This window comes from Delphinus delphis, chromosome 10 (assembly GCF_949987515.2).
Source record: "Delphinus delphis chromosome 10, mDelDel1.2, whole genome shotgun sequence".
In the NCBI taxonomy this organism is placed as follows: Eukaryota; Metazoa; Chordata; class Mammalia; order Artiodactyla; family Delphinidae; genus Delphinus; species Delphinus delphis.
The window spans coordinates 32,887,656-32,900,841 of record NC_082692.2 but is presented as its reverse complement, the minus strand read 5'-3'; the positions used below and the strand labels follow the sequence as shown (position 1 = coordinate 32,900,841).

General features: G+C 36.1%; 1 protein-coding gene across 4 annotated transcripts in view; it reads left to right on the top strand.

Moving 5' to 3' along the window:
* The window catches only part of UBR2 (ubiquitin protein ligase E3 component n-recognin 2), a 116,914-nt gene that overhangs the window by 53,755 nt on the left and 49,973 nt on the right, over positions 1–13,186 (top strand). For 3 of the 4 annotated variants that reach the window (XM_060021815.1, XM_060021813.1, XM_060021816.1), the window contains exons 10-15: positions 340–428; positions 1,528–1,626; positions 6,788–6,951; positions 7,041–7,140; positions 9,179–9,307; positions 12,013–12,196. In XM_060021815.1, coding sequence (XP_059877798.1) covers positions 340–428; positions 1,528–1,626; positions 6,788–6,951; positions 7,041–7,140; positions 9,179–9,307; positions 12,013–12,196 — 765 coding nt within the window. Of the gene's footprint in view, positions 1–339; positions 429–1,358; positions 1,458–1,527; positions 1,627–6,787; positions 6,952–7,040; positions 7,141–9,178; positions 9,308–12,012; positions 12,197–13,186 lie in introns of all 4 variants that reach the window. The other variant, XM_060021814.1, reaches the window with a different exon arrangement.

Genomic DNA, 13,186 nt, shown 5'->3' with positions numbered 1-13,186 from the left:
ATCTTAACTACTTTTAAGGTATAGGGGAACTTACACAAGTAATTGGGATGTTAGTTTCTTTTTCATTTGGGAGGTATTTAATAAATATATTTATGGTTTTTAGAATTAACACATGCAGTCTTATTCTTTGGGGAAAAAACAGATTTGGGGATCCATGATCCAAATTAAATCACCTTTATGTTTTGTTTGAAAAATATATTTAGAAAAACTGATTAAGGAACACATGTAGAGTGTTGCTCTTGACACTTAAAATACAGTTGATCATATGAAAACTTTGGAAATGTAATTTTTGGCTTGTTTGATATATCCTTATCTTAACGTCTGCTCTTTTTGTGAAAGGTGCTAGGAGTGTGTATCATCAGTTGTTCATGAGCAGTCTACTTATGGATTTGAAATACAAGAAACTGTTTGCTGTTCGATTTGCAAAGGTAAGTAGTTTCTCACTTTTAAAGATTAACAAAATAGGTTATATGCAGAGTAACTGTAGTCCATGATTACATCCAGTGTTTGTAAAATTAACAGCTGATAGTAATATGTCAATGCATTGATTTTAAATTCTAAGAAACTTCATAAATGATCATTTTATCTTTCATCAATAGAATAAAATTCTAGCAGTGAGGTTTTTCTTGTTTATCATCTGCCATGATAATGTGAATATCCATCTCTGCAGTGTGTATGATGTGAAATGATAAATGAAGACTTTAAACCTATGTCATTGAATTATGTTATTCCTGTTAAATTTTGTGTAAGAAAAGATAATTTTAGTTGAAATTACCTGTATATTTGGATGTGATTTAAGAATCATAACTCTAGGTTGTTGATATTATTGAATTATGTTCTTCTCCCTTTCAGCAGCATGCGATTAAACTACCTGCTTGGTTTTTTATTCACCTGAATTAGGGGTTATTAACAAAGGAAACATACAAGAATCATTTGGGCAGCTCTTTCAAAATGCATGTGTTTGCGGTCCATTCTCAAACCTACTGAAGCAGATTCACCAAGAATGGGGCCCAAGCATGTATACTTTGAAAGAGCCATCAGGTGACTCTGATAGGCATCCAGAAGTAATGAAAGTGTGGTTTCATCAGAGACAGTGTAAAGCTACTGTGATTTGGCTCCACCCATGTACAGTGACGTCCCAGGATTTTAGTAGCTGTTACTCCTATTTGAGCTCACAAACTGCCATTGTGCTAAAGAAGATTGTATAGTGAATTGATATTAACACAGAGTTTAGTTGGTACATTCCAGTTATCATTCTCATAGAATATCTTATTGACTCCTCCAGCACTGATATTTCATTATAATCCTTAAACATTGGTCATTGTGGATTAGAGGTGAATCTCCCCCTTGTTGTTTAGAATTACCAGCAGTTGCAGAGAGATTTTATGGAGGATGATCACGAGCGAGCAGTGTCCGTGACTGCTCTGTCTGTCCAGTTCTTCACCGCACCTACTCTGGTGAGTAGTGCTTGCCTTTTCTTTGTAACTGATAGTTGGCACTCCTTGCCTTTTTTTGCCTTCTTAATAGAACTATGAGCGTTTGCAGAGTGATTATGTGACAGATGACCACGACAGAGAGTTTTCAATCGCAGACCTCTCGGTTCAGATTTTCACAGTCCCTTCACTTGTAAGTACTAAAAGACTAAGAAGAATTTTCTTGTTTTCCATTAGAAGAAGTAAAGCCTTAAAATAATAGAGAACTGAGATCTGTATATTCCTGAATAGAAAAATATTTTATTAATGGGTGATCAGACTTCAGATGCCTTCAGTCATACTAGAACATGTATCTTTGAATGTGTAATCTGGAGGGGGAAAGTCATTTGAACTTAATCTGTACTTTCTCATAGTACTTCCCCGAGGTTTTGAACTGATGAGTTAAAATTAAATTCATTAGTTTAACAAATTTATCCATTAGAAACAGCATATTGTGGGAATTCCCTGGCCATCCAATGGTTAGGACTCAGTGCTTTCACTGCCTGTAAGTTCAGTCCCTGGTCGGGGAACTAAAATCCTGCAAGCTGCATGGCACGGCCAAAAAAAGAAGAAACAGCATATTGTGTATAATCTCACATTCTAAGAAGCCTCCTTTTCCCTGCTAAGGGAAGGGGTAACTAAGGCAGTTGAATCATGATGATTGGGTGATCTTGTACTAAGTTTCACTAGTTGTTCCAGGAGACATCACTATGTTTTAGTTCTATTGAATAATTTATTAATATTTAATTCATTAAAAAAATTACTGAGCACCTATTATTTATTGGGCACAATTCTAGGTTTTGGGAATGAACGGTGAACAGATACGGGCCTTGCCGTCATGGAACTTACAGTAGGGAGGGAAAGACTCACATAAATGGTAATTAAAATTATAATAAAAACTGAAGAATTCTGTTGTTTTGATAGAGTAGGAGAGATCTGACCTTTTCCCACAGTTCAGAAGAGGATTCTGTAGGGAAGGTAACTTTATGTAGGAGTGTGACGAGAAATCATGCATAGGAATCAACACTTGAGAAAATCCTGAAGTAGGGAAGGGAAGAGAAGGGAAGAAGTACAGTCGAAGATCCTTGAACACGGAGTTAAATGAGACCAGAAACATAGGCAAGGGCCTAATTGTATGGAGTTAAGAGTATTCTACAGTTATTTTATTAACAAGGTATTATGTTCCAGCTTCTTTTTTTTAATGACTGTTTTTTCCCCAGATTATTTTTATGTTCAAGGGTATATTCTAGGACAGTTGAAGCTGTCTGAAGTCTATTTAGCCACTAATGAGATATTTGGGGCCAAATTAAGGATTTTGGTTTTTCTCTTAAGAACATTGGAAGGCACTGAAGAGTTTTAGGTGACACTTATATCATCACATTTGTGATTTTTAAAAGATGATGCTGCTTGTAATTTGGAGAACAAATTTGCAGGAGCAGTAGTGGATGTGGGAAACCTGTGGGGATTGTGGCAGCGGGTATAGAAGTTGTGACAGATATGTAAGTAGTGAAATCTACTGACGGGCCACACGTTGGGTTTGAGGAATATTAGGTTTGGTGAGTGATTGGTTGTTGGGTTTGAGGGGAAAATATAAAGGTGATTTCTGGGTTTCTGACTTTTGTAACCAAGTGGAGAATGAGAACTTATAAAAAAGGAAAGTGTTGCTTTCAGTTGAGTCAGGGATGAGTTTGAGAAGCCTCTGAGACAATCCCATGTGTATTCAAATCTGTTTCTCTCCTCCATTGATCCTTTTGTCCATTTCCATGCCAGTACCGAGTTTTAATAATATTAGCTTACTATTCCATTTTGATATTTTATAGAGCTAAATCTTCTTTCATTTTCAAAAAAATTCTTAATTATTTTAGGCTTTTTTTTAGAAAAGAACTAAAATCAGTTTGTCAATTTCAGAAACCACATTAGGGTTTTTGACTGAAAAGATGTTGTATTTATAGATAATATGGGAAGAACTGATATCTTTGCAATATTGAGTATCCCCATCCAGGAACATAACTTGTCCTAAAAGTGTTTATGTTTTATATTTTTGACACTATTGTAAATTATTCACATTTTTAATCTCACTATGGCTAATAAGCAAGAAAACTACTGATTTTTGGGCTTCCCTGGTGGCATGGTGGTTGAGAGTCCGCCTGCCGATGCAGGGGACACGGGTTTGTGCCCCAGTCTAGGAAGATCCCACATGCCGCGGAGTGGCTGGGCCCGTGAGCCATGGCCGTTGAGCCTGCGCGTCCGGAGCCTGTGCTCCGCAACGGGAGAGGCCACAACAGTGAGAGGCCCGCGTACCGCAAAAAAAAAGAGAAAACTACTGATTTTTATATATCCATCTTGTATGAGGCTGGTTTTCTTATTAACATTTTCTCCGATATTTTGTGTTGATTCCTTGGAATTTCTGGTAATCTACAAATAATAATTTTTGTTTTTTTCTGATATTTCAACCTTTTATGTTTCTTGTCTGACTCCTTTAGTTAGAAGCACTAGAAAAATAACATATGTATTCATTTATTCAGAGCATATTTATTTAGCACCTTTATTAACTAGGCACTGTTTGGGGCTCTGGAGATAAATATAGCAGTAAACAAAAAAGACAAAAGACCCTGTTCCCATGGGATTTATAGTGCAACTGGGGAGAGACAGATGTATATAATATTTACATATTTATAATAAATCAAGTGTTGAGAAGCGCTGTAAAGTAGGAAAGCGGGTTAAGGGGTTAGAGAGTGACAATGGAAGGGTCATACTTTATACAAGGTTATCAAAAAAGGCCTCTCAGAGAAGTAGTGTTTGGACAGAGACGTGAGGGACTAAGTGATGTGACTAACCGGTGAAAGAGCTTCCTAGGCAGAGGGAACAGTAAGTGCAAAGTTCTGAGATGAATATGCACTTGGCATTTTGGAAGAAAGAACCCAGAACAGGCCCGTGTTGCTAGAGTGAGTGAGGAGGAGAATGATCCATGAGGTCATTGAGTCTGGGGATAAGGGGAACATGGGAGTGGATTAGTGCCAGACCTTGAAGGCCATTGTAATACAAGTACTTATATTTTTTGTCTAAAGAAAGTAGAAAAAGGGAAATAGTAAAGAACAGAAATTAATAAAACAATGTAAATGTACAAAAAAGATTTTTCTTTGAAAAAAAAGGGATGGGGGGTAGATCTCTAGAAAGTTTAATAAGAAAAACAGAAAAAATTTTATTTAAAAAGGACTACAAAAAACTACAAATCTTACAGATTTTAAGTAGAAAATAGGCAGTATTAGGATCAAATTAATCAATATAATTGGAAATTTGGACGAAATGAACAAATCCCTAAGAAAAAAACACAGGTCGTTAGAAGAGAAACAAGAAATAGAAAATTTTAATTAATATAAAAATCTTCTCACAAAGAAGTCCCCAGGCCCAAAGGCTATACTGGAGAATTCTTCCAAATATTTAAGAAAAAAATAATACCTGTCTTATATAACTTTTTCTAGAAAATAGAGAAAGAGAATATACTTGCCAATTAAGTCCTCTGTAACCTTGATACCAGAACCCAACAATTACAAGAAAAGAAAATTACCATTTAATTTCTCTCACAAACAAGGTTGCACAGATTGAATCAAGCAATATAGAAAAAGGATAATACATCACAACCAAGTTTGGTTTTATTTCCTTAACGCGAGTAGTATACCATTTGAAAAAAAAATCAACTGGCGTAATTCAACTTATTAACAGACAAAAGGGAGAGAAAACATCATATTAGATGCTTTTCCTGAATTCATGATTTAAAATGAACGAAAAATACCTCATAGTAAATGAAATAGGAATGAAAGAATTTATTTAATCTGATAAAATACCTGAAGACAAAGCAAAAAGTAAAAACCCAAAGCAAACATTATGCTTGATGGCGAAATAGTAAAAGCTTTTCTCCGAGACCAGAGTTTTTTCTTAGGTCAGTGAAATCACATATAGTCATTTAATTGTCTCAAAATTGACTAATATAGCAAACAAGAAGGAAAATCCTTTTACTTGTCAACACCTCCCCTCCTTCGAACTTGAACTTAGGCTTCACTGTCTAGGAAAATTAACAGAAATTAATCCTATTGACTTTTGAGCTTTTTGGGGCCTAAGTCCTGGCAATGGGATGATGATTTCAGAGTTTTTCAAAGGTATGTTTAACTATATCGATTTTCTCTTTATCTGATGACTTTACAACTTAACCTCTACATTAGAATACAGTTTTACTATATTCTTAGACATCTAACTTCTGCATTCTTTTGTCTTCTTTGAGGGGTTTGGTGATATCAGTCAAAATTTATAATGTATATACACCTTAACCCAGTAATTCCACTTCTAGGAAATTATCCTATAAATATCCTTGCAACTGTACATAGTAGATATTTGTTGCAGTATCTTTTGTGATAAATAGCATAAGACTGGGAAAAACCCAAATACCTCACCAGTAAGGGCCTGGCTAATAAAGTATGATAGAAAAGAGTACTGGGGATAATTAAAAAGAATGAGGGAATTTATGTGAACTGGTATGGGACAATCTCCAAAATATATCAAGTGAAAAAACCAAGTGCAGAACCATATTTATAATATGCTGTCCTTTGGGCAGGCGGGGAGATCATTATATATACCCATACTTACATCTACTTAATAACAGTTATCCATGTACTATAAATGTATATATGTGTGTATATATGCATACACGTATAATATACACACCATCTCTGGAAGTATATGCAAGAAAACTGCTAACAGAAATTGCCTTTGCAAGGGGGACTTTGGGAGCTAGGAGACTTAACTTTTTACCTGTTTTTTGCATCATTTAAGTGTATTTGCTTATTCAAAAATATATTAATATGTATATCTATATATAGAAAGAAAAACAAAAAAAATAAATCTCAACTAAGATTAAGAGGAAATATAGTTTCATACTGAGTTCTACAGAATCTGTGATATAAACCTGTGGCTCCTAGAATAATTATACCATACCATTATAGGTGTCTAAATGTCTCAGTTAAGGAAAATTTGCAGCCTGGTTCAGATCCCCCACCCTGAATTGTCTTTGAATAATGAGCCTTGGATCTGTCTCCTTACATTCTGGCATCTTTCTCCGTGATATAATTGTTGCTTCATACACGTGGCAATTGGAGTAAGTAATTGTTATTTAGAAATACACAAAAATGCATTTATGATATTACATAGCTGTGTTGAAAAGGTCTAAACTGAAAGAGCTAACCAACGTTGGTGACTTTTTTTTTTTAGCTTTATGGTAAATAGTTTTTTATTACCATGTACTCTGATATACTTTGTCCTAGGCTCGGATGCTCATCACAGAAGAAAACCTAATGACCATTATCATTAAGACTTTTATGGATCATTTGAGACATCGAGATGCGCAGGGCAGGTTTCAGTTTGAACGATATACTGCTTTACAAGCCTTCAAGTTTAGGAGAGTTCAGAGCCTTATTTTAGATCTTAAGTAAGTTTTCGCTTAATTATTGAACGAGTTGCAACTTATAAAAGGTCATTGTTTGTCCATATATTCATTGCTGTTTTTGTGTTGTTCAGGTATGTGTTAATTAGCAAACCAACTGAATGGTCAGATGATCTGAGGCAGAAGTTCCTAGAAGGATTTGATGCCTTTTTGGAATTACTCAAATGTATGCAGGTATGTATAAGCTGACACATTTCAAAAGTGAAACATTTACTTTCTCCCTTTTTCAGTTCACTGAACTAAATACCTTTCTGTCTGTGCATTTTTTTCATACTGGGCACTTTTTTTTTTTTGCGGTACGCGGGCCTCTCACTGCCGTGGCCTCTCCCATTGCAGAGCACAGGCTCTGGACACGCAGGCTCAGCGGTCATGGCCCACAGGCCCAGCTGCTCCGCGGCATGTGGGATCCTCCCGGACCGGGGCACGAACCTGCGCCCCCTGCATCGGCAGGCAGACTCCCAACCACTGTGCCACCAGGGAAGCCCGATACTGGGCACATTTTTAAAAGAATAATTTGGATAGCTACAATTTGGATCAAGAAGCTCCTCTTAAAAAAAAAAAAAAAAAAAAAAGAAGCTCCTCTTAATTGGAAACTCTTAGAAAGGTGTAGAATGCATGAGATCCCAGCAGAGGTTCTGACATCTGCTGTACTTTTGTATTTGGTTATTTTTTTGGTTACCATTAATGTTCTTTCCTTGGGGGTTTCAGATGGTTTTGTTTTGAATATGCTTACATGGAAGTATTGTCAAATTAGTTATTTAGGAAACTATGTCTTCTTAATGTTTCCATATTTTTCTTTCATTGATACCATATTTATACGATATAGTATAGAACTCCCCCCCCCCCATTTAATTTTCTTTTTGGAAACACTTCTGTATACAAAATAGAATCTAGAAGCAGAAACTGGTATAGTTAACCAGTTTTTTGTTGTTTTGGTTTTGTTTGTTTGGGGCCATGCCTCGAGGCTTGTGGGATTTTAGTTCCCCAGCCAGGAATTAAATCTGGCAGTGAGAGCACAGAGTCCTAACCACTGGACTGCCAGGGAATTCTCCTAACTGTAAAAAGATAGATGACATTTCAGAAAATCTGAGGAATATCATTATGATTCCTTTAGTAGCTGTCTGGCTTTCTTAAGAAAGGAATAAGCAAAGTTAACCTATCATTTTTAGGATATATTCTAGTTCCCATGTTGGTGGTGGTTTCTGGGTGTTTTATTATAGTACTTCTATTTTTTTCCTTGTACCTATAGAAAGAGTATCTACCTTGGTCATTTTGAATACTTGAAGTGTCCTGTATTTTCTATTATTTTTAATCAGTTCCAGTGCACCAGGGTAGTTAGGCTAGTTTCTAAAAAAGTTATATTCTTTTGTGTTAAAAGCTGTTTATCTTTTTCTTGTTTTGCTTTCTTTCGGTCTCTATGAAAACTTTATTGATTGATTGATTGATTGATTGATTGCTGCATTGGGTCTTCGTTGCTGCGCCCGGGCTTTCTCTAGTTGTGACGAGCGGGGGCTACTCTTTGTTGCGGTGCGCGGGCTTCTCATTGTGGTGGCTTCTCTTGTTGCAGAGCACGGACTCTAGTCACGCAGGCTTCAGTAGTTGTGGCTCGCGGACTCTAGAGCTCGGGCTCTGGAAGACAGGCTCAGTAGTTGTGGTGCACGGGCTTTGTTGCTCCACGGCACGTGGGATCTTCCCAGGTCAGGGCTCAAACCCGTGTCCCCTGCCTTGGCAGGTGGATTCTTAACCACTGCACCACCAGGGAAGCCCTATGAAAACTTTTAGTTACAGATTACAAATAAATATAAAAATTTTATTTTAGTATATTATAAAACATATTTATAAATTCAGTAGCGTTTTAAAAGTCTGCCAAGTTTCTTTGACAGTTTTTTCTATGGATGATAGAGCTAAAAAGGGATTTGAAGGATTGTTGCAGTGAAGTATATACATTTTATTGTTTAAAACATATAGAAGATTGCCTCTAAAATAAGTTCTATATTTTACTGGGATTTTTAATTTATAAAATTTTAGAGAATGTTATATAAACGTGTTATTTAAGAAGTTGGACTTCTCATACTACTTGAAACTTCCTGTTAGAACTTTTACTTTATATGTTTTTGTAATCAGTATTTCTTCTGCATTATTTCTTAAGTTTTGATGTAAAAGAACGGATGTAATTTTAGTTTATTTAAAAAATCTTTTCATTCCTTTTAAGGGAATGGATCCAGTTACACGTCAAGTAGGACAGCATATTGAAATGGAACCAGAGTGGGAAGCAGCCTTCACACTGCAAATGAAATTAACACATGTCATTTCAATGATGCAGGACTGGTGTGCTTTAGATGTGAGTCTCTTCTGGGGTCAGGGATAGGAGATAAATGGAGGAGAGACAGAGAGAAACAATTTCCTAAGTAAAATCTGAGGCAGTTTGGAGAGGATAGTGGTGATATGTTCATAAAACAGCATGTTTTCTGCTTTCACTTGTATATTCAGTAAAAGTTCAAATTCTGAAACCTTAGAAGATAGATAAAGGAGGATATAATCCACACTCTCTCTTCTTTTATGTTACTATCTTTTATATATATATATATATATATATATATATATATATATAAAATCCTGTCAAGATTTTGAGCATATAAAAAGAAGTTTATAAATTTATCCAAAAATGAAATTTTACTATTGGTACATTTGTCCTATGTCTTAAAATTATTTTGGCCTGCCTTTGGCTATAAAATCTAGATGAGAGCTTGTGTAAGTTGGGAGGTCAGAGAAGGCTTCTGTGAGATCTGAACTATGTGTCAGAGTTAACTGATCAAAGAGTAAAGAATATTCCTGACTGAGGGACAGCTGCATCATGCTCTCTGATGAGAACGAGTACGGATCCAGGAGCTGTGAGAAGGCTCTGGTCGGAACAGAGGTTGAAAATAGAGAAGTAAACAGGTGCCTCGCTTTGCAGGACCTTGGAAGCCATGGAAAGAAGTTTGAATTTTATTCTAATTAAAGTGGGATGCCATTCAAGACTCCCAAGCAGAAAAGTGACATGATCCAATTTACATGTTTTTAAAAGTTACTCTGTGTGGAGAATGGATGGAGGAGGGTAAGAGTAGAAGCAGGGAGTTCAGTGGAGACATGTTGGCTTTCCTTTGAGTTACTGGAAATAATCAGTGGTCAGGTTTGAGAGAAATTTAGATGAAATTGCCAGCTTGGTAATAGACTGGACAACCGGGAATGAGGAAAACAGAGAGCCCAGAAATAAACCCACACATTATGGTCAATTAATCCACGACAAAGGAGACAAGAATATGCAATGGAAAAAAGATGGTCTCTTCAGTAAGTGTTGCTGGGAATACTGGACAGCTACATGTAAAAGAATGAAATTAGAACATTTCCTCACACCGTATACAAAAATGAACTCAAATTAGATTAAAGACCTAAATGTAAGACTGAAGCCATAAAGTTTCTAGAAGAAAATATAGGCAGAACACTCTGACATAAATCATAGCAACTTTTTTTTTTTTGGATCTGTCCCCTAAGGCAAAGGAAGCAAAAGCAAAAAAGAAACAAATGGGACCTAATTAAACTTAAAATCTTTTGCACGACAAAGGAAAGAGACAGCCTGCTGAGTGGGAGAAAATATTTGCAAATGATATGCCCAATAAGGGGTTATTACCCAAAATATATAAATAGCTCAATATCAAAAAAACAAACAGCCCAATTAAAAAATGGGCAGAAGACCTGAATGGACATTTTTCCAAAGGAGACATACAGATGGTCAATAGGCACATGAAAAGATGCTCAACACCACTAATCATTGGAGAAATGCAAGTCAAAACCACAGTGAGTTATCACTTCACACCTGTCACAATGGCGGTCGTCAAAAACACCACAAATAATAAATGCTGGCGAGGATGTGGAGAAAAGGAACCCTTGTACACTGTTAGTATGGATGTAAACTGGTGCACTGTGGAAAACAGTATGGAGTTTCTTCAAAAAACTAAAAATAGAACCACCATATAATCCAGTAATTCCACTTCTGAGTATTTCTCTGAAGAAACGGAAACACTAATTCAAAAAGATACATGTACCCCAATGTTCATAGCAGCATTATTTTCTTTCTGACTCACTTCACTGTGTATGATAGTCTCTAGGTCCATCCATGTCTCTATAAGTGACCCAATTTCCTTTTTATGGCTGAGTAATATTCCATGGTATATATGTACCACATCTTCTTTATCCATTCTTCTGTGTGAAGTAAGTCAGAAAGAGAAAAAAAAATTTCGTGTATTAAAGCATTATTTACAATTGCCGAGATATGGAAGCAACCTAAGTGTCCATCAGTAGATGAGTGGATGAAGATGTGGGAGGGTGTGAGTGTGTAGGTGTGTGTGATGGAATATTACTCAGCCATAAAAAGGAATGAAATTTTGCCATTCACAACAACATGGTGGACCCTGGAGGGTATTACGCTTAGTGAAATAAGTCAGAGGAAGACAAATCCTGTATGTTATCACTCATATGTGGAATCTAAAAAAAAAAAACAACTAGTGAATATAACAAAACAGAAACAGAATCATAGATATAGAGAACAAACTAGTGGTTACCGGTGGGGAGAGGCAAGATAGGGGGGATTAAGAGGTACAAACCACTGTGTATAAAATAAATAAGCTATAAGGATTATGCTATAGCACAAGGAATATAGCTGATATTTTAAAATAGCTGTAAATGGAATATAATCTATAAAAATTTTGAATCACTATCTGTACATCTCTAACTAATGTAATATTGTAAATCAGCTATCCCTCAATTAAAAAAAAAATTGGGAATGAGGGAAAGGAGGACTTTGGAATGACTTCTAGATTTCTACAGCTCTATAAAGATGTCATTTACTGAGACAGGGCCCTGGAAGAGGGAGCAAGTTGGGAAGAAAAGACTAAGTTTAATTTTGCCCATATTGATATTTGAAGTACTTATACATCGTTGAATTTGAGGTGCTTGGTTAATGTTGTAGAAACCTTTGAGTAACTTACAGAAAACCATCTTTTTTAGGAAAAGGTATTAATTGAAGCTTACAAGAAATGCCTTGCTGTATTGACGCAGTGTCATGGTGGTTTTACTGATGGTGAACAGCCAGTCACATTAAGCATCTGTGGACATTCAGTGGAAACTATCAGATACTGTGTTTCCAAAGAAAAAGTTAGCATTCACCTCCCAGTTTCTCGCTTACTTGCAGGTAAAGCATTTCTCCCTAAAAGAGAACCCTGAAATTGTCTTTTAAATTGTTGTTTGTGGTTAACATTAATTGAATACCTACACTGCATTTTTCTGAGAGTTCTACATGCATTAACTTATTTAATCATCACAGCCTATGAGGTGGGTATTGTTGTTAGGTTTGTCACAAATGGGAAGACTGAGACATGGAGGTGGCTCGCTTAGCGTCACACCGCAACAAGTCAGAGTAGGGATTTTGAGGTAGTTTGGCACCAGAAACCATGTTTGTAATGACCATACCATAATGCCTCTTCAGACTTCTTAACTACATATACCACATGTTTTATTGTTTATCTCAGCCCAGCTTCAAAGTCTGTGTTGTTAGGATTCAAATTGGTCTATCACTTAAGTGATCACTAATAAATTGAAACCACCCTATACTTCCTCTCTCTCTAAGCTGTTTCTTATTTATTGATAATCTTTTAATCAGCAGGTTGGAGTGAGTCCCAAATTGGGGTAATAAGATTGTAAAAAGCATTCTCTGTTTAGACAACAACATAAACAGGACAATTAATTCTTAGTTAACAATTAACTAAGGTTGAGCTATAAAAGAGCCCTTTGCAGTTAGGGACTAAAGAGGCTTTGATCCTAAACTGGAAGTTCTGGGGAACTGAATTCTGAGGTCAGGATCAGTGCAGACCATGAATTCCATGGCCAGTTTCTCTGTTGAGTTGCCAGGAGGATCTCTCACTACTATACTTTAAATGGAACAAACTCCATGATCCAGTGGAATACGACTCTTAAAATTGGTATACAGATTGCTTTGATAGTTATGTAGCTGCTTTTGCTATGTTTGTATGTCTAACATTTACTTCTGTAAAATGTCATCAGTGTATGTTGGTACCTGTAATTAAGACTCCAGTTCAAGTGTGCCTTTAATTCTGAGGTTCATGAGAATAACAATTGAAAAGTTTCATTTATGGGTGCAATTCATTTTATATCTTAATGTGTA